This window comes from Panthera uncia, chromosome A2 (assembly GCF_023721935.1).
Source record: "Panthera uncia isolate 11264 chromosome A2, Puncia_PCG_1.0, whole genome shotgun sequence".
NCBI classification, from domain to species: Eukaryota; Metazoa; Chordata; class Mammalia; order Carnivora; family Felidae; genus Panthera; species Panthera uncia.
The window spans coordinates 161,101,571-161,122,048 of NC_064816.1; the positions used below are offsets into that span (position 1 = coordinate 161,101,571).

General features: G+C 46.6%; 1 protein-coding gene across 10 annotated transcripts in view; it reads left to right on the top strand.

Annotated features, from left to right (window-relative positions):
• The first annotated feature begins 197 nt into the window (after positions 1-197).
• RNF32 (ring finger protein 32) overlaps positions 198-20,478 on the top strand; it is a 37,999-nt gene continuing 17,718 nt past the window's right edge. For 5 of the 10 annotated variants that reach the window (XR_007460157.1, XM_049642162.1, XM_049642168.1 and 2 more), the window contains exons 1-6: positions 2,437-2,523; positions 3,043-3,307; positions 6,638-6,780; positions 9,606-9,638; positions 10,173-10,297; positions 10,503-10,611. Coding sequence is in view for 9 of the 10 variants with exons in the window: in XM_049642162.1 (XP_049498119.1) it covers positions 2,509-2,523; positions 3,043-3,307; positions 6,638-6,780; positions 9,606-9,638; positions 10,173-10,297; positions 10,503-10,611 (690 nt within the window). In the remaining variant the exon portion in view is untranslated. Of the gene's footprint in view, positions 406-2,436; positions 2,524-3,042; positions 3,308-6,637; positions 6,781-9,381; positions 9,459-9,605; positions 9,639-10,172; positions 10,298-10,502; positions 10,612-20,478 lie in introns of those variants that run through there. The other 5 variants (XM_049642166.1, XM_049642164.1, XM_049642163.1 and 2 more) reach the window with 5 other exon arrangements.

The window sequence follows — 20,478 nt, forward strand, 5'->3', positions numbered from 1 at the left end:
ACTGAGACGTCTGTGCCGTGCGCGGGGCCGAGCCCGCGAGCATGCGTGCTGTGGCCGTGAGCGGGGCCGGGCCGGCGAGCACGCGCGGCGTGGCAGAGCCGCCGCCGGCACGCCGAACTCGGCGCTGTGCGCGGGGCGGGGCGGGGCCGTTAAGCATGCGCGCCGGGGCGCGGCGGCCGCGGCCGCGGTTGCTGGGCAACGGCGAGCGGCGCGGAGGTCGGTTCCGGGGGCGGGTGCCACCGGCGCGGGGCGGGAGCGCGGCCGCGGGGACCCCGTCGGGCAGCGCAGGCCCTCGGTCCCCCGCGCGGCCTACTTAATCGCGACCGTTGTTGGGAGGGCCGAACCTCCGGCCGGTGTGTGCGAGCGGTGACACTGCCCGTCACTGAGCGGGAGCCGAGCCCACAGGTAGGGCGAAGTTGTTACGGAGCACCTGCACCGGTAGCCTGCGCGTCTGCGCGCTGCTGCCCCCCTCGGCGCCGTGTCCCCACGTCGCACGAACGAGGGGGCCACCAGCTACCGAACAGCGAGGCAGCGTGTCGGGCTGCCTTCTCTCGTGTGCGTGCTTCCCATTAGCATGGTTATCGATAAGCTTGAGGTCACGTAGACACTCTGGCACCACCGTGGAGATTTTTGTGACCAAGCCCTAACACTTCTAACTAGTTAATGGTGGAATTTACCAAGAAAGAATGTTCTCGTTAATTTTGGCTCTTAAAGCTGGGCAAGGATCAAGTTTCTAACCCTCCCATTGTTGCAGACTGATTAATTATGTAATCTTGAAGGAGCCACTGATCTCTGGATTTGTTTTCTCCTTTATAAAATGGAGTGGGACTAGATATCTGATGATATTTATTATCCGGTAATGATATTATCATTAACTCGGAAAGTTCATGATACTGTGGGGCGGAGAAGGTACACGCTTTTCAGAAGCTCTTCCCTTGACGTGAATCATAGTGGCTTAGGGTGCAGTCACTTGAGATAAAACTGTAGGCTGTAGATAGCTAGCTGTGATAATTAAAGAGTTGTTAGTATGATGTAAATTATGTTCTGCCAGGGTGCAGGTGTTGTGAAAGAAGATTCTGGAAGGGATCCGCAGCATTTCAAACCCCTTGTGCCATTACTGCAACTTACACTGTCCTGATGAAAAGGCTGGATGGAAACTTCCTGCTTGGGGGTGGCCTGGGTGGCCCAGTCGGTTAAGCATTCGACTTTGGCTCAGGCCCTGATCTCGTGGTTCCTGAGTTTGAGCCCCACGTCAGGCTCCGAGCTGACAGCTCAGAGCCTCCCTCCCTCTCTCTCGGCCCCTCCCCCCCTCAAAACTAAACATTTAAAAATTTAAAAAGAAAGAAAGAAGGGAGGGAGGAAGGAACTTCTTGCATGCCTGCCTTGAGGCCAGATTGGAAAGCGAGCACGGAAACTGCCTTCTAGTTTCCGAAGCGTCTTAGCCCCCACTCAGCCTCGGAAACATCACAGCTTTGTTTCCCGTATCCTCACTTTCCACTCGACAGCAACTTTATTCTTCTCGACTAATTTAATGCAGGTGTAGATCCTTAGATACATATTTTGGATTTCTTGCTTTCTAGTCTTAAAATTAGGCCCCATTTCCTAGATGACTTTAATAACTACTGTTTCTCTCCATTCCTGTGGATTTTGGACCCTTGTCTTCAGAAGCTGGACCCTTGCCTAAACACTAAAACTAAAAGGGCCAATTCAAATTCTTCCACCGGTTTCAAAGGGAATTGGAGCAAGAATAACCACTTACAGAGTATCTTCTGCATGAAAGGGCCCTTTAGACACTTTGCAGGGTGGTCTCATTTAATCCTAAAAATAACCCTGCAAGGAGTGCATTATTACGTCTGTTTTAAGGTGAGGACACTACAACTCAGATATAGTATCTTGCCCAGCAACGGGTTTGTTCCCCGTATTCTGTATCTCTATGTTCTGGACAGACTGAGGTCACAGGACTCCCCTTGAATTCCAGGATATTCGTGGTTCCCTTTCCCCCGTAAATAATAAACACAGGCCGAGTTCCCCAGTGCCTCGTCTCCTCCCGATCCCGGGGTGTTAAGTGTGCTCATTTCCCTCTTATCTGTCCTTCAACCCCCAGCTTAAATGTCCTCTTAAAGAGATACTTCACTTACTATTCTCTGATCTCGTCAGTCTGAAATTTTGTTGTGTTTACGTACAATGGTGTATCCAGCAATGGATTGTTCTCGTTTATATTCATATGCTCCCTCCCACTAGCTGGAGATTCGAGGACAGGGCTCAGTGGGTCGTGACTGGTGTGAGTCTCTCTAGAATCACGGTGCGTGGCTCAGTGCTGTGCTTTGGCAGACATTCGCGGATCAATCAGACTCCCAAACATACCTTCCCCATAAACTTCAGAAGAGATGTTTACGTACACTCTAACTCTGACTTCCTGTTGCTTTTGTCTCTGCGGTGGGAGAATTCAGGGGATGTGACACGACGATCGAACCCGACAGGGCCGAGCGGCGCCTCTCCGGACTCAGCATGCTACAACGTAAGGTATGCAATCCTGCGTGTAAACAAACACTGTTTTACTCCTGAATACATTTTAATTCAGCCATCTGAAAGTATAAAAATACAGTTGCAAGACCTCGCTCCAATGAGGAACTGTCCCCTTAGTCCCCACTAAAGCATCCCATAGCTGTGCAGTTTTCATCTAAGTTTTCACCAAAAAAGCACGTACTTAAATGCAAGAGTCTCTTTCATATTACAGAAGCCAGATTTGCCTTGAGTCTAATTTTACTGTAGTGAAACAGAATGTGTTCAGGCATGCACAACTTTTATAGGTCATGACGAATTAATTCATATTTAAGACCTCAGTAATTAAACGATATTACTATGTCGCCAACACAAATGGGGACACCGGGCTTCCCTGCACCTAGGTGACATGGGTCAAGCACTGTTTACTATTAACTTTGGTCTAGTGTGCTGCCAGGGCTGAGTAGTAAAGGCTAAGTTTTCTTCCAAATGATGTATTACATAACGTTCTGCATGTAAGGCTTTTTTCCTACTTTTTAGGGTCATTCATCTAAACAAGATAACTTAGCAGTCACTGCAGTTGCTTTACAAGATCACATTTTACATGACCTTCAACTTCGAAATCTTTCAATAGCAGATCCTTCTAAGACAAAGGCACAACAGAGAGACACCAGATCCAAGTCTCTAAAAAGAAATACAAAAGCAGTAGTAGATACTGGCCTTAAAACAACAGTACAAGGCCCTAAAGTGGAAGATCCAGAAAAAGAATATGTTCTTGATCCAAAACCACCACCATTAACTTTAGGTAAGTTCATCTCATCATTCATATTTTGGTTTATTAGAGCTAATGAATCTAGTTGAGATTAATAGTATAATTTTTTTTTCTGGAACAGAAATTATTCTCATTTATAATCTTACAGAAATATATGCATGTACTAAAGTTTAAAAATTACGGGGACGATCTGGGCAAGAAAATAAAGATGAATAAGTAAAAATAGTAGAATACGATAACTATCCACTGGTCCAGACTGGCGGAAATCAGGCACTCTCACAGGAGAACGGGAACTAATAAATCTATAGACAGGGGCCAGAACTCGAAAATCACCGTCCTGCCAACAGCACAGTAAGAACAAGCGTCAGCAGATGCCGAGGCCGGTGGGAGGCCATGTTGAGACGCAGGATGTAGTCACAGCCTCACAGAGTGTCCACTCACCACAGAGGGAGACACCGCAGCCTCATGTTGGTGACACTGTGCCAGCAGCACCCTGACCAAGTGATCCAAGTGCCGTCACCATAGGGCCCCACGCTGACAGCACGCGCCCCAACCCCGTGCTCTGAGAAAGTGCCGTCGCCAAAATGCACATGTGAATTTGATCATGAGGACACTTCAGACACACCCAAACTGACGGACATTCTACAGTTTTGGGCCTCTCTTCAAAAGTGTCAAGGAGAGCAAATGAAGACAGAGAAACCGTCCCAGGTTAGAGGGGACGCAGGGGATAGGACAGCAGACTGCAGTGTGTGATCTGGGACAAAAAGAGGACTTCAGTGAGACAAGAACGAGATCCGTGAGGAATACAGATGAACTGGCACCTGCTAGATCACCATGAATTCCCTCATTTTGATCATCGAACCAGGGTTATGTAAAATATTAACATTTGGGGAAACTGGGTAAAAGGCACACGAGGATTCTTTATACTGGTTTTACAGCGTTTTGCAAGTCTCAAATTACTTTAGGCTGTAAATTTAGAAATAGAGAAGAGTTTTAAACGATGCCGGGCACGGAAAATAGGTTTGTCTGGGGGCGTGGAGCCCTCGCGCACGTGTGCTGGCTGGAGGCGTGCTGGGAGGCCTGGGGGCTGCGGCCGCACAGCGTGGAGGGGAGCCTGCCACCACAGTGGTGCCCAGCGGACACCTGTCACTGTCCTCTGAACCGCAAACGGTGCCGGCCGTATTCTAGGAGACGGCGTAGCTCAAGAACATGCAGAGGCTTGGTATGATGTTATATAATAACTTAGTGACTGTCTTCCGTTGTGCGTCTGTAATTTACGGATTTGATCAAGTAGATGATCATCATAGTTTAGCAGGAAAGATTTAAATTAGACATCAGGAAGAACTTCACAACTTGGAAAATAAGGGAGATTAAAGGGGAGAGGAAATGACATACTCTTTCAGGAGCTGTTCACATTTGCAAAAAAAAGTTTTAACTGTCCTGCTCATTAATCACTAATAAGGTTGAATCATGTTTTGTTTTGTCTTTTAAGTTTATTTAGTTTGAGAGAGAGAGTGCATGTGCCAACAGGGGAGGGGCAGAGAGAGAGAGAGAGAATCCGAGGCAGGCACCGTGCTAACAGTGTGGACGCCAACTCAGGGCTCAAACTCACAAACCGTGAGATCATGACCTGAGCTGAAATCAAGAGCCAGACTCTCAACAGACTGAGCCACCCAGGCGCCCAAATCATATGTTTCATTACTGCCTTTACCTGGTATTGCAGTCAGGTCTCTGTTTGCTGATTTGGTGGTGTTCTTTATGTACTCTGCATATTAATCCCTCATTGATTTACCACTGAGAAGATCTGCTCCTGGCCTGGTACCTCTTTTAATTTTATGTATTATTTTTTATTGAATAAAATATTCCTTCTGATTACTGTTAAATCCATCGGCTTTTCTCTGTTATTGTTTATGCTTTGGGGGATTTAAGGAATCCTTATCCATTCTGAGATGACAAAGATTTTCCACATTTTCTTTATTTACCTTCAAAGTTTTGCCTTTCCCATTTAGACCTCGTCACAGTTTATTTTGCACAAGGTACTGGGAACAGCAGTTGACAGAAGCATTTATGTCAGCACACTGTTACCTGTTGTTTGCTGAGCCGCAGCACCCCCCTTCTTCCTGTGCCAGGATCCCACGGTCACACAGAGGGAGAGAGAGGAGGGTTATGATTTGGGGGCTTCTGTCTCTGGACCAGTATTTTACTGTTTTAATTAATAAGAGCTTTGTAATATGTCTTAATAACTGGTAGGAAAAGACCCAAAATTATCCCCCCAAAAAAGTTCTTAGAAGCATATTCTTTCAGTACACTAAAGGATAGTTTGTGGAGCCACTCCTTCTGGAACCTTCCATCACCGTGCTCCCATGTGGATCACTGCCGTGCGGGGCGAGCGCAGGGCCCACAGCCGGGGGTCTCCTCCATGTGCCCCAAGGGCTGGCCCCGTCCTGCACTCCCACCTGTACCCACCCCTGACTGCCACCACTCCTCCGGGCATGTGCCCCACTGGCAGCCTCCCAGGAGCAGGTGCGTGGGGGCCCGCGCCTTGGGCCGTCTATGTGGGCGCAGGCCTCCCACGCTGGCCCTCCCGTGTTCTACCCCTGCTTTCCCTCAGCTCCTCCTCTCAGCCAGCTGGCCTTCACTCCCCCTTCCTGTCTTCCAGCTGACGCTCACGTCTCCACGACACAAGTTCCCATTTTGGAGCGCTCTGTCGGTGCTCAGAGTGTCCCTGGCACAGCTTCCTACTCTGGTTTCCAGCTGCAACACCTCACTGTCCGTCTGCGGAGAGCCCGCGGGGGGCGCCGCACCTGCTCCCTCACCCGGGGAGGCACTGGACTCCCACTGCGGCATGAGCTGCACACTTGACCCAGGAGAACACATGCCGGCTGTCAGGTATCGCTTCGGTGGTCAGTCCATCCTGACAGTAATTCTGCCTCATAGGAATCTTTAGCAAGGGAGAAACTTGATTGATACTCACTCTGTGAAGGTCACCGGTGGCAAAAAGTGGGCTGAATCGGAAGAAGACAACACTGAAGGCTGAACCCTAAAACAGGCGACAAGTGAGAACCTTTGGCCAAGACATGTGGACACTTCAGATTCTTCAACTTCTCTCCCTGAAAACCGGATGGCAGTCCTGCCTACGTGGAGAATACTGTGAAAATGACACAAGTATGGCAAGTTCTTTGTAAATAAAAGCGTTCCTACCGTTGACCTTTAGCACCCGTAGAAGACCAGCGTTCCCCATATGGTGGAAGAAAGCACGCCGTATGTTTTGTTTTCAAATTTGTTTGCAGAACAATGTCATTAAATTACGAGTACTACGTTCCGGATGTATTGTACCTTCATTTTCTCCTGTTTTCACTTCAGCTCAGAAGTTGGGCCTGTTTGAACCTCCCCCATTGCCACTATCATCAGAGGAATGGGAAAAAGTGAAACAAAGATCCATCACGCAAGGGGACTCAACGCAGCCATGCCCAATCTGCAAAGAAGAATTTGAACTTCGCCCCCAGGTGTGTAGCGGGAAAATCAGATAAGCAGGCTTGGGGACTAGACTAAGCTGGAGCTTAAGATCCCAGCCTTCATTTCTCCAATTTCTTCCGCCTACGTGACCTCAAATACTTACATTTTCTCTCGCTAATTAGAGTGTGTGTGTGTGTGTGTGAGAGAGGTAAACACTCTCATTAAACAGTTTTGTTTATTTACCGAATGATATTCTCAAGCACAAAGTCTGTACAAAAGGAATGCTCCTGTTCCCCTGGCCGGAAACGAGCTAGAGGGTGAGCGGAGGCCTGCAGTGCAGGAAGAAGGAGAGCAAAGGGGAATTTTAAGTTGTTTTGTGAACTGAAATTATAAAAAAAAAAAAAAGAAAGAAAGAAAAAAGGAAGGAAGGAAGAAAGAAAAAGAAAAACTTGAATCTCCAAAGAATTTGTATAAGAATGTTTAAGTAAAATCTTTTAATGTCTTTATTCACGAACCCTTACCATAGTAGGGTTGATCTTACAGACAGTATGCAGTCGAGGCGCGTCGTAGAGATTTCTGTGCATATGGTGCCTGCCCAATCTCCTGTGATCTCCTCACACTTAGGGGCGCTCCCCCCTCGAGGATCTGGCGTTTTGTTTTAAGCTCGCAGCCGCCCTACAGTGCTTTCCTGTGGGCGCTGCCCGCGCTTCCTACCGAGCAGGTGCAGGTTTGCTGGAAAATGCAGCAAACAGAGTCAGAGCAGGCTCTCAGTTCATAGCCTGGGAACCTCGGGCTTTCCTCACTACCTGGCACATAACTCTCAAACTTAATTTGTTTTAATGAGTTTCATCGTTAACAAGTTAGTTCACAGCCATAAAACGTTTGTTCTTTACTAATTTGAATTCACAAGTTATTTTAAACGTACTTATTGTATTCCAGCTCTCTATCGAGACCTCATCTTACCTGTATGAAAGCTGGGGATCTGGGAAAGATTTTAGCCCTTAAACCACAGAATTATCATCTGGGATAATTTAGTATTTTGGTGGGGCAAGAGTGACTAGAACCACAACTAGTCTTTCCGGCCCCAGCAACGTCTTTTTTAACTACGCTGTGAATACTGAGGCTGACTGGTGTGTGAAGAATGACAGCTTATGCAAGTGTCTTAGAGGGAGCAGGGACGGGATGCACCATGCCCATCCCTTCCATTCTGCTGTTTATACATTTCTCACTCAGTCTTTATTTCGTTTGGTCACAGTTACAGACACTTGTGTTCATTTTGCATGTTTACTTCGTTTATTGTTCTGTGTTTAGAGTTGTCCTTAGTCACAAACAACAGCTGGTATGCCCTCCAGCATTTATGATTTCAGAGGACCTCAGTTATCTTGTGCGTCCCAGAGGGAGGCATGGTACCCATTTAATAGATGAGGGCACAAGCAAGTCAAGTGACCCACACCAGGGTGACTCAGGAAGTATGTTCAAGGTCAGCTGGAATCTAGTCCCAACTTCTAGCATATGGACCACCACTTGGTCATTTACTTTTATCTCAGATAATGTTCGCCGATAACAAACATTTATGGACGTTTACAAGTATATTTTAGGGGCACCTGGGTGGCTCAGTCGGTTAAATCTGATTCTTGATTTTGGCTCAGGTCATGATCTCACAGTTCATGGGATCGAGCCCCACATCAGGCTCTGTGCTGGCAGCTCAGAGCCTGCTTGGGATTCTTAATCTCTCTCTCTCCCCCTCCCCAGCTCATGCTCTGTTTCTCAAAATAAACATTAAAAAAGAGTTTATTTTAAATATACAGAAGTACAGTGTTATTCAACATAGATCCTCAAATATCTGCTGATGAAACACTGACGGATATTCCACAAAGAATGCAAAATCGAGCACACCAAAGGGTGCTATTAGATTAATGGCGATAATTAACGAGGACCCGTGTTACTAAGGTTTTCCAGTTTAGGCTTATTGGCAGTCAGTTTCAAGTCAAGGTTTTTTAACTTTGTGGGTTCTATCTAGTCCAGTATTTCTTCCATTCTTCCTATTTAAGAGGGGAAGAGTAGAGTGAAGGAAGCGGGTGGGGGGAACCGGGGAAGTGTTCACAGCAGGAGTAGTGTTAGAGGCTGCTGGGAGCTGAGCCCCTCGACGCCCCTCTCCTCCTCTCTGGGAGAAGCCAGGGCCGCGGGCCCTCTCGCCGGGCTCCCTCCGCGCGCGTGCTCGCAGCTCACTGGGGCTGGTGTCCTGGTATCACCCCCTGGTTCTCCTTCCAGAAGAACCACCTACCCTCTTCCTTATTCCACAGCCCAGAATATCACTATGCGGTGGAGAATTTGGGTCACAGAGAGGTGATGCTTTCTTGTGAGCGCACTTTCCCTGCATTTCAGAGAGAACAAGTGTTTCGTATGTGTGTAGGATTTATTGCTGTTTAAACTGAAGTGTGTTAGAATTAATAAAGCTGCCATCGGTTGAACAAAGCCCTAAGCAAAGACATTTGTTCGCGCTCCCCCGTCTCCTCCTTGGGCACCTCCCTCCCCACGCGCCAGCCCCCTTCCCTCCCAGGGTCTGCCCAGGAAACACGTCTATTTCCTAATATATTTAACACACGCATTTTAACGGCTTACTAGCAATCATCCTGTGTTTGATGTTTCAGATTGTTGTTCACGGAGTTTTTCTTGTCGAGAGGATATACCTGTGCTGTGCTCAACTTTAAATATTAGAAATATCAAGGTTATTAATCTGCTTTTTTAATTTTTCAAAGAAACAACACAGCCTACCTTTTAAGCATTCAGAATTTTTCTTTTAATTAATGCATTTATGCTGCTGCTCTTTGAAAACCAATTTAAACTTCAAACATTTTTGTCTTCTCGCAAACAGGTGCTGCTTTCATGTTCGCATGTGTTTCACAGAGTGAGTGAGTCCCGCCTCCTTCCCTCGTAAAGTGTGCAGTGCGTCGCCCGTGTAGCGATCGCTCATTCAAAGTCTCCTGAAAAGAACCACTTACTTTATCCGTAACCACCGCTGAGCGTTAGAAATATGACTTTAGGCTACAGTGCAGTTCATCCTGTTTTGGAAGTCACGAGTCTTCTGCGACGAAAGACCCGCAAGTGTTTGTATAACGCACTCCTCCTGGTGGCACATCAAAGTGACGGCCCGCTTCCCAGGCCTGACTGCGGTAGCCTCACGCACGAGCCGTCACCTCCCTTGACGCGAGCTGTTGGCAGGAGTTTTTGATGTAGCTGCATGTACATTCTTGTAAAATTTCACTTTTGGAACGAGTTTCATGAGGAAGGTGTTACCATCTGATGAAACTTCTTCCCTTTATGCTCTAATCTAAATTGGACTGTCTCATAATTATGAGAGAAAAGAGCGCTATAATTACATTCGAGGTAAAAATGTTATTTATAAGTAATTACTTATAAAACGTTCAATGTTTTTCTTCAGGCATGCCTCCAGGCTTTTGAAAAATTCGCAAATAAAAAAACCTGCCCCCTCTGTAGAAAGAATCAGTACCAAACCAGAGTGATTCACGACGGAGCGCGGCTGTTCAAAGTAAAGTGTGCGACAAGGTAGGAAGGGTCCCCTGCGCCCTCGGGCGCCACGGCCCACCTGGGATGTGCTGTCCTGCAGCCCAGCCGTGACGATTCACGTTCAAGGTCGTGGGGATGTTGCCTCACCGAGGCCCCACCCCACCCCACCCCGGCCTCGCCCGGTTTTGAAACGCCTGTCGAAGCAACTGTCCTGAGTCAGTCATTTCAAACTCCTGTGTTCCAGGATCCAGGCCTCCTGGAGGGGACACGTGGTTAGGAAGTGGTACCGAGACCTGAGGAGAACAGTGCCGCCCACGGACGCCAAGTTGAGGAGAAAATTCTTTGAAGGAAAGGTAGGGGAAGGCCCTCGATCCCCCAGAGTGCGCGCGCGCGGGTGAGACTCAGCGGGGGCAGGAAGACCAGCAGAGGCTGGGGACGCCCGACGCTCGTTCGTGCGCGGGCTTTTTGAAAACGGTTGAGATGCTGCGAAAAATCCCGGTCAACGTAAACTGACTTTCCAACCCAGACAGTGGGGGACAGATCTTCTCTTCTAGTGAAACCATGAAATTCATAAAATTGGAAGAAGTTTAAATTCAAAACAACTTTTGTCTGGCCATTTCGTGACACCCGCTTAAATAATCTCTCAGGATAAAGGAATGGAAACAAGCTTACTTTCTCACACCCCGTGCATTTCGAGTTCCAAGAGCAGGAGGAACTTTGTACAAATGAAGGCCTGCAGCGCTGCGTTTTACTGGGGCCTCCCAGGGCCTCCCAGAGTCACCAAATGTGAGAGTTTCAGAAATAAGGAACGGCAGTTTCTGCCCTTTCTTTAAACCTTTTTTTCTCAAAATTTTTAATGTTTATTTATTTTTGAGAGAGAGACAAAGCAGGAGAGGGGCAGAGAGAGAGGGAGACACAGAATCCGAAGCGGGCTCCGGGCTCCAAGCCGTCAGCACAGAGCCCGACGCGGGCCTTCAACCAATGACCATGAGATCATGACGTCAGCCAAAGCCAGACACTCAGCCAACTGAGCCACCCGGGTGCCCTTTAAACCTTTTTTTTTTTTATCGGTTACGTTTACCTTTTTTGGCTTAGCAATTTTCCATCATCGAAGCCCATACAGAAGGGACAGGCTTCGCACAGCGGAAGGAGCCGGCTGAGCCCAGGCTCCCACCCCAGCTCCGCCCTCATGCGCTTTGGGGCTCCAGGCGTGTGTAACGGGACAGTGATAATCTCGACCTTGCAGCGGGGCCCGAACAAGTGGAGCTGTGTTGACAGAGGCCTAGCGCACAGCAGGCGCTCGGCAGTGTATGTCCGTCATAAGTGCCGATGCGTTGTTTGAGTTCATCTTTATGTTAACCTGCTTCAGATCTAGTGGTAGTGTATATTTTTTAAAGTTTATTTATTTTTGAGAGACAGAGGGCAGGAGAGCACGCACGTGTGAGTGGGGGAGGGGCGGAGAGGGAGAGCGAGAATCCCAAGCAGACTCTGTGCGGTCAGCGCGGAGCCTGACTCGGGGCTCGAGCTCACAAGCTGTGAGGTCCTGACCTGAGCTGACATCAAGAGTCAGACACTTAACCACCTGAGCCTCCCAAGCACCCTGATAGTCCATACTGTTTTTGCTGGCGTGTCCTGTATGAGACTATGGCATTCTCACATGAGGTGAGCTTTAAATCTCTAAGAATTCACAGTCACACTTTCCTGTAATCATTATGTATGGAAGTTTCCCTTACACATTTATTTAGATCTTTCCCACACTTACTTGTTTCTTTTTAGCCTGCACTCCATAGAAAATTACTCTCTACCGTATAGAGGGATCCCTCTTCTCCCCGTCGTTATCGCGCCTTCAGTGTGTAAAGCATAAGTGACCTCAGTCCTGTGCTTTGGGGGAAGAGGCTGATGTTCACGACGTGCTTCCTGGTTTTATCCGACTCCCAATCTGACCTTCTCGGGTGAGGTACTGTCTCTGTGCATCTTGTAAACCCCCCCTTCCTCATCTGCGCCCTGGCTGGGGGGCTTCTGAGAGCGCCCAGAACTGTACAGGGGTCCTGGAGGTATGCACTGAGGCTCGGCCCTCAAACAGGACGGTGCTGGATGTTCCCAGGGCCCTTTCCGATCACTCAGGTCGTTCGTCCAGGCGACATAGTTACGGGTGTGTGCAAAAGTAAATTGGGACCTTGGCTGACTGATGGCATTATGTCTCGGATTTAATCAAGAAAACACAGCTGATTTGTGCTCAGGAGCAGGACAACACCAAATGCAACGTGTGAGTAAATAACCCTAAAACCCTGTATCTCGAAGACAAGACCGCACCACTGATGGAGGGAGGAGCTTGTAGGGCAAGGGCAGCCTGAGCGCTGGGGGGGATGCACCACGAGTGCTGCCTGGCCCCACGGGAGGGGTCCTCTCAGGCCCACGGGGGACATAGGCACAGGGTGGCTCTGGCAGATGAGCGGGGCCCACAGCAGCCCCTGCTGGCTGCCCAAGTGGAGGTGGGCAGAGGGAGGGCGGGGGCTGTAGAGGGAGAATCCGCCATCCGATATAAGAAAAAACTATTTTCTGAGTCAACAATGCACGTTGTAGCGTGAACTGAGGAGCAAAACACATTTAGGGAAATGGGACAGTCCCGGTGAAAGCCCCCTGCCCACATCGGCGTACGGGGTGGACACGAGAAACGCCGTGCATTCTTCAGCACCATCTACTGGACAGGAGGGACGGCCAATCGGCTACAACTCCCAAAGTTACTGCATAAGAAGAGTATGTGCCACCTCCATTTGTCTTGGACAAGTGACCCTTTCCTCTGAGGGCGCTGACCTCCCTTCCGGCTCTCCGTTCCTCTGAGCTTTGCATCTAGTTTTTAAAAGTCCTTGTCCACCGACCAAGATGATGGGCTGCCTGCTGCTCACCGCGGTACACCTGTCTTCTGGCCAGTTAGCTGTCCCAGCGCCGTCCTCCGCCTTCCTCACACCCGCCATCTCTCCAGGGGTCACTCGCTCTCAAGTCCGCGAACGGGGTTCTCGGCCTGCTATTTTCTCTACTCTGCACACTGACAGTAATTCTTAGTAATTCTAATGTAATAACGGCTTTCGAATCAGAAATTATTGATTTTTTTCTCTTAGAAAATTTTAATTACACATGATAGTCATTTTACCTACGCGTATAAATTTTTCATTTGCATATGCCATCTTATAATCATTTTTGAAAATATAGGCTACACTTTTTCACATAAAGCAGTCATGAGACTCGACCGATTCTATATCTACACACAAATACGTGCGCGCACACACACATAAACACACAATTACATACCCATGCACAGACACACGTGTAAAGACACACACGGTGATTCAGATCGTTCTTCCCCAGAAGTATCGATTTAATGTTAGACTCAATTTGTTGCACAACTAGGCATTTTATAATTTTTTCAGCTGTCTTTTTATTATTATTATTAACTCTGTAATCCTCACTCTCTCTGCTAGTTTCCTAAATCTCTGTAATTTCTTCTTACCTCATTCTACTCCCTTATCCCATTTGGCCATAAACACTGAAATCTATACCCAAGCCTCATTTGATTTTTTTAAATGCTAATCCCAGTTACTTAACACACAGTGTAATATGTTCCAGGTGTACAATGTAGTGATTCAACACCACACCACCCGGTGCTCATCACAAGTGCATCCTTAATCCCCATCACCTGTTTCCCTATCCTCCACCCACCTCCTCTTTGGTGACCATCAGTGGGTTCTCTGTAGTTAAGAGTCTGTATCTTGGTTTGTCTCTCGTCTCTCTCTCTTTTTTCCTTTGCTCATTTGCTTTGTTTCTTCAATTCCACATAAGAGTGAAGTCCTATGGTATTTGTCTTTCTCTGACTGACTGACTTGCTTAGTTAGCATTGTACTCTCTAGATCTATCCATGTTGTTGCAGATGTCAAGATTACATTTTTTCATGCCTGAGTAATATTCTATTGTGTATATATACCACATCTTTATCCATTCATTAGTTGATGGACACTTGGGCCGCTTCCATGATTTGGCTATTGTAAATAATGCTGCAGTCAACAGGGGTGTGTGTATCCTTTTGAGTTAGTGTTTTTGTGTTCTTTGGGTAAACCGCCAGTAGTGTAATTACTGGGTCCTGGGGTGGTTCTCTTTTTTAACTTTTTGAGGAACCTCCATACTGTTTTCCAGAGCGGCTGCACCAGTTTGCATTCCCACCAGCAGCGCAAGAGGGTTCCCGTTTCTCCACACGCTCGCCAACGCTTGCTGTTTCTCGTGTGTTTGATTTCAGCCATTCTGGCAGGTGCGAAGTGATGTCTCACTGCAGTTTCGGTTTGCATTTCCCTGACGGTGATGATGAGCATCTTCCGTTTCTGTTGGCCGTCAGCATGTCTTCCTTGGAGAAATGTCTGTTCATGTCTTGTGCCGTCTTTTGACTGGATTATTCGGGGTTTTTTGGTGTTGACTTATGTAAGTTCTCCATATATTTTGGACACTAGCCCTTTATCAGATAAGCCATTTGCAAATATCTTCTGCCATTTGTAGGTTGTTTTCTAGTTTTGCTGTTTCTTTCGCCATGCAGAACCTTTTTATTTTGATGTAGTCGCAATAGTTTATTTTTGCTTTTGTTTCCTTTGCCTCAGGAGACATATCTAGAAAAACATCTCTACAGCCGATGACAGAGACATTGCTGCCTATGTTCTCCTCTAGGATTTTTATGGTTTCAGGTCTTATATTTAGGTCTTTAATCCATTTTGTTTTTGTTTTTTTACGTTTTACTTATTTTTGAGAGAGACAGCGTGAGCCAGGTAGGGGCAGCAGGGTGGGGGTGGGGGTGGCGGGCAGAGGATCCAGAGCGGGCTCCAAGCTGACAGCAGAGAGCGCACTGCGGGGCTCAAACTCACAAACCATGAGGTCATGACCTGAGCTGAAGTTGGATGCTCAACCAACTGAGCCCCGCCGGTGCCCCAGTTTTCAATCCATTTTGAATTCATTTTCGTGTATGGTGTAAGAAAGCGGTCCCGTTTCATTCTTTCGCACGTGGCTGTCCAGTTTTCCCAGCACCACTTGCTGAAGGGACTTTTTCCTATGGAACATTCTTTCCTCTTTTCTTGAAGATTAATTGGCCTCACGATTGTGGGTTTTCCTCAGTCTGGATTTTCCATTCTGTCGCACTGTGTGTCTGCGTCTGCACCGGCCCCGGACTGTGGTCACGACTACAGCTTTGTTATGTCACTTGAAGTCACACGGTTGCGGTGCATCCAACTTTGCTTTTCTTTTTCAAAATTGCTTTGGCTGTTCGGGATCTCTTGTGGTTCCATATACATTTTAGGATTGCCAAACCTCATTTTAAATAAATGAAATGTGCATTTACTGTTAGGTGGTGTATTCGTAGTAGGTACACACCCCTGCCACTGCTCCTGGTTGCGTATGTAGGCACATGCCTTACAACAGTTGTCCCCCCTTGTCCCTGAGGGGTGCATTCTAAGATCCCGGGGGGATGCTGGAAATCACAGATGGCACCGAACCCTATATAAACCACATTTTTTCCTATACATACATACCTATGATAAAGTTCAATTTATAAATTAGGCACAGTAAGAGATTAACAATAACTGAGAGAACAATGATGATATCCTGTAATAAAAGTTACATGACTCTGGGTCACTCTCTCAAATATCTTACTGTCCTGCATTCACCTTTCTGGTGATGATGTGAGATGGTGAAATGCCCACGTGACAAGGTGAAGGGAGGCGAGTGACGTGGGACGTAGCGCTGGGCGCCCCCTGACCTCTGATGATGCATCTGTTCCGGGACCACGGTTGACCATGCGTAACAAACTGGAGAGCGAGGTTGCAGAGAAGGGGCGGCTGTATGTTTGAACGTCTGTGTGGGTGGAGCCCAGAGGCTGTCCTTTTCTACATAGACTGCTTCCCAGTCACTTATTGAATGGCTCTTGCAATTTAATGATTTTTCTCCTACGTTTTTCAAGCTGACTTGCTAAGCTACAAGCATAGTCTATAAAGTGATAATCTACAATTTTAATCTATAATTTTAAATGCAATGTGTTTTAGTGATATCCGAAAGATCATTGAACTACTTTATTGAATTTCACATTACCCAGGATTCTATAGATGCATCCAGACCATGCGGCTGCATACACAAGTGATAGCCTGCGGAGAGCTCATACCAATAAATTACGATAAACTACTGGGTGAAAGAAAGACTGTCAAGGGATAAGATACCCACACAGTCTCAAAGTACCATCCCAAAGATTATATGTAATTTACAAACAGCATGAGAAGGCTTTACACTGGGAAGGTCTGACAGACATCTCAGCCCAACAAACGAAATTACCGATAACCAGACAACTGGACACTATGTATTCCTAATGTATGCAGAGTGCGCTGGACAAAACATGACCTGTGCACTTTCATGCCAAAAATGCTTCACCTGAAACCAGTCAAGAAAGCATGTAATCAGGCACCTGGGTGGCTCGGCTGATTAAGCACCTGACTTCGACTCAGGTCGCGATCTTGTGGTTTGTGAGTTTGAGCCCCGCATAGGGCTCTGTGCTGACAGGCCAGAGCCTGGAGCCTGTTTTGGGTTCTGTGTCTCCCTCTCTCTCTGTCTCTCTCTCTCAAAAATAAATAAACATGAAAAATAATAGTAAATAAATAATAAAAATTAAAAATAAAATAAATTGGGGCACCTGGGTGGCCCAGTCGGTTAAGCGTTCATCTTCAGCTCCGGTCATGATCTCACAGTTTGTGAGTTCGAGCCCCGCGTCAGGCTCTGTGCTGACAGCTCGGAGCCTGGAGCCTGCTTCGGATTCTGTGCCTCCTTCTCTCTCTCTGTCCCTCCCCCACTTGTGCTCTGTCTGTGTCTCTCAAAAATAAATATGTAAAAAAAAAAACAAAAAACTTTTAAAAAAGATGTTCAACCTTACTCATAATTAAAGAAAACTCAAATGAAAAAAAATCTGTTTCACCTACTAGATTAGCAAGAATTGGAAATTCTGATGATAATTATCTAGTATTGATGACAATGAGAGGAAAATGGACCTTCTTACAAGCCATTGGCAGAACTAAGAATGTACTTCTGGCTGAAAGTTCTCTTTGAGCCCCCTAGAAATTGACCCTACAGATCTACATGTTTGCTAACATGTATCAATGACTGTGTTCACTATAGCCATGATTATGAGAGAGAAGGAATCATAAGCAGCTAGAGTCTGCCCCCAGCTACATCCGTACAGCGATTACCACACAGCAATTATAAAGACCACAGTAGATATGTATGTGGGGGTATAAAAAGATTTCCAAGAAGAGGCAACAAGAAAGGATAATGAGTAGGAAAGGTAACATGATAGGGCTGGGGTGCCACGGTGGCTCAGGTGGTTGAACGTCCGAATCTTGGTTTCGTGGGTTTGGGCCCCCCATCAGGCTCTCTGCTGGCAGCACAGAGCCTGCTTGGGATTCTCTCTCTCCCTCTCTCTCTGCCCGTCCCCCACTCACACTGTCTCTGATTCTCTCAAAATAAATAAACTTAAAAAAAAGATGATAGGGCTAAAATATAACTAATTACCACAAACATGATTGAGATGAATTTCCCTATTAAATAACAAACTTGAATTACATTGAAAAAAATCTAACAGACACATTAGAATCCAATGAAATAAAAATGCCCTATATAAAGGCATGCTCAAAAATAAATGATGCATATGCAAAAAAAAAAAAAAGAAAATCACAGTAAAATCAATGAATATTAAAGTACACTCGGAAATTCAGAACCTAAATTATACACTGTTCCTGTGTTCGTGACAGTGAGCACACTAGTATTCTGTGGTGTATGGCTAAAGCTGTACTTAGAGGATGATTAGTGTCATGCACACTTATTAAACAAGAAAGATGAAAGATCATGAACTAAACATTCAAATGAGAAAGCTATACTGATTAACACTAAAAAAATTTAAATGCAGAAAGTAGAAAGTATAAAGATAAAATAATTTGTTAGGATAAAAGTAAAACTGTAAGTGAAGCCAACAGCTGATATTTTGGGAAAAAGAAACTGAAGATGAAAATTTCATCAGCATTTAAAAACCTAACAATGACTAAGTCTCACCAGAGTTAAAACAGATAAAACAGAATGCAGACACATGGAATAGGAGGCATAACCATATATGTAGAAATCATTTTAAAATGATAAAAGACTTGTATGCAAACTCATGTTGTTAAGTCTGAAAAATCATATGAACATATCTCAGTCTTTACTGAAAATACTAAATTAAATATCCATTCCTAATAATAACAGCAAACACGAGCTAGGTGACATTTCCTTATCAAAGTAAAGACCATACATCAGAAACTAAAAACACATTTTTTAGATAGTGAAACCTTATTATCAAAGTAAAGACCATACATCAGAAACTAAAAACACATTTTTTAGATAGTGAAACCTTAAAGATGTAAAATCAGTTACCCACTATCATCATACTTCGGTCAATCCTTACCAATGCAATAATACAAGAAAACAAAATGTGTGTGTGTGTGTGTGTGTGTGTGTGTGTGTGTGTGTGTGGTGTGTTTATGGGCATTATATAATAGTACATATATTATTTATACACATGGATTTAAAATCTATAAAATCATTTGAAGAATTAGAACTAAACTATTCGAAGATGTTCACACTCAAGATAAATATGCAAGAATTGTTTCTTATAGAGCAACAATAATCAGATATAAAGTGCAGTGGAAAAGGATCCCTTGCATAATAGTTAACAACTAAAATTAAACTTAACAAGGAATGTACAAGTACTGCTCAGAAAAAAAAATTTTTCTGGGGGTGACATCAGCAACATGGCCACATAAAATGTCCCTCACTCGTAACCGCCCCCCACCCGTCAGCAGCAACAGTCTGGCATCCCACCACAGGTAAGAGTGCCTTTGTAGAACTGTGGAAGCCAGCACCAGAGGGTAAGGGACCCGGAAGGACTGTCGCCTGCCCATGGGTCCGGTAACAGGGATCACACTTTGGTTCAAGCTGTGGACCCCAAAGTGGCCCATGAACCTGCTCTGACCCTCTTGGCCAGTCTGTTGAGCCCCCAGAGAGCACTGCCTCAGACAATTACCCACATACAAGAGAACCTTTGGGAAGTCCAGGTTTCCCAAGGAAAAGTTCCATGACGCCCACAGGAATGCTTTGGAGAGGGTCAGAGGAGGAGTTAGACTTTACCCATGTCACCCTGCCCCAAGGAGGCACTCAGGGCCAAGAGAGGTCTTCTCCCCCATGATTTCTCCTGCAGGGGAATGTGAAAGCATGTGAGTGAGCACCCAGCCTCCTTGTCTGCGTGGGATGCTGCCAGAGAGGCTCCTCCTTCCATCCCGAGTACTGAGTCATGAAATGCATAACGGGGGGTTGGGGGGGTAGGGGGGAAAGAAGCTGGAAGTGCAGCAGACAGGGCTCTCGGAGGGCAGGAAAGAGACAAGGGTCCTACTGACTGTGCTGTGGCCCCCATTAAGAAGCCCCCCTGGGGGTGCCTCACCTGCATATCCCCCCCCAAGCGGCCCCCAGTGCTACATGTGCCTTGCCTACACCCTGCAGCTGGCTCCCTGCGCACACTCCTGATGGTGAGTGCAAGCTCTGGCAGGCAGCTAGTGAGCACATGCAGAAAGCCAGCCCCAATCTGTGGGTGAAGGAGAGACCACAGGCTTGAGCTATGGCTTCACCATTGGGAAAGCCAAAGGAAGGCCATCAGCACCCAGCCGGGAGCCATCCAGAATCCAGAGAAGGCATCCGAGCATAAGAATTCAGCCACAAGAGGGAGCAAGACCTGTGGGGTAGGAGAGAAAGCCTCTGAGCCCAGAGCAAGGCTGTGACAGAAGGTACTGCTCTCCTGAGGCCAGCCAGCAAAGAACAGGAGGCAACTGCTACTTTGCCATGAAGACAGCAACACGGGACCTCAAGGAACTTGAAAACCAAGGGGACATGATTCCACCAAAGGATCTCAGCAACCTTCCAATAACCAACCCCAAAGACCTAGAGAGCTACACTTTACCTGGGAAAGAGTTCAAAATAGGTGTTTGAAGGAAGCTCGGTGAGGGGCAAGAAAACACAGAAGGAGGGGCACCTGGGTGGCTCAGTCGGTTACGTGTCCAACTTGGGCTCAGGTCATGATCTCACGGTTCATGGGTTCGAGCCCCACATCAGGCTCTGTGCTGACAGCT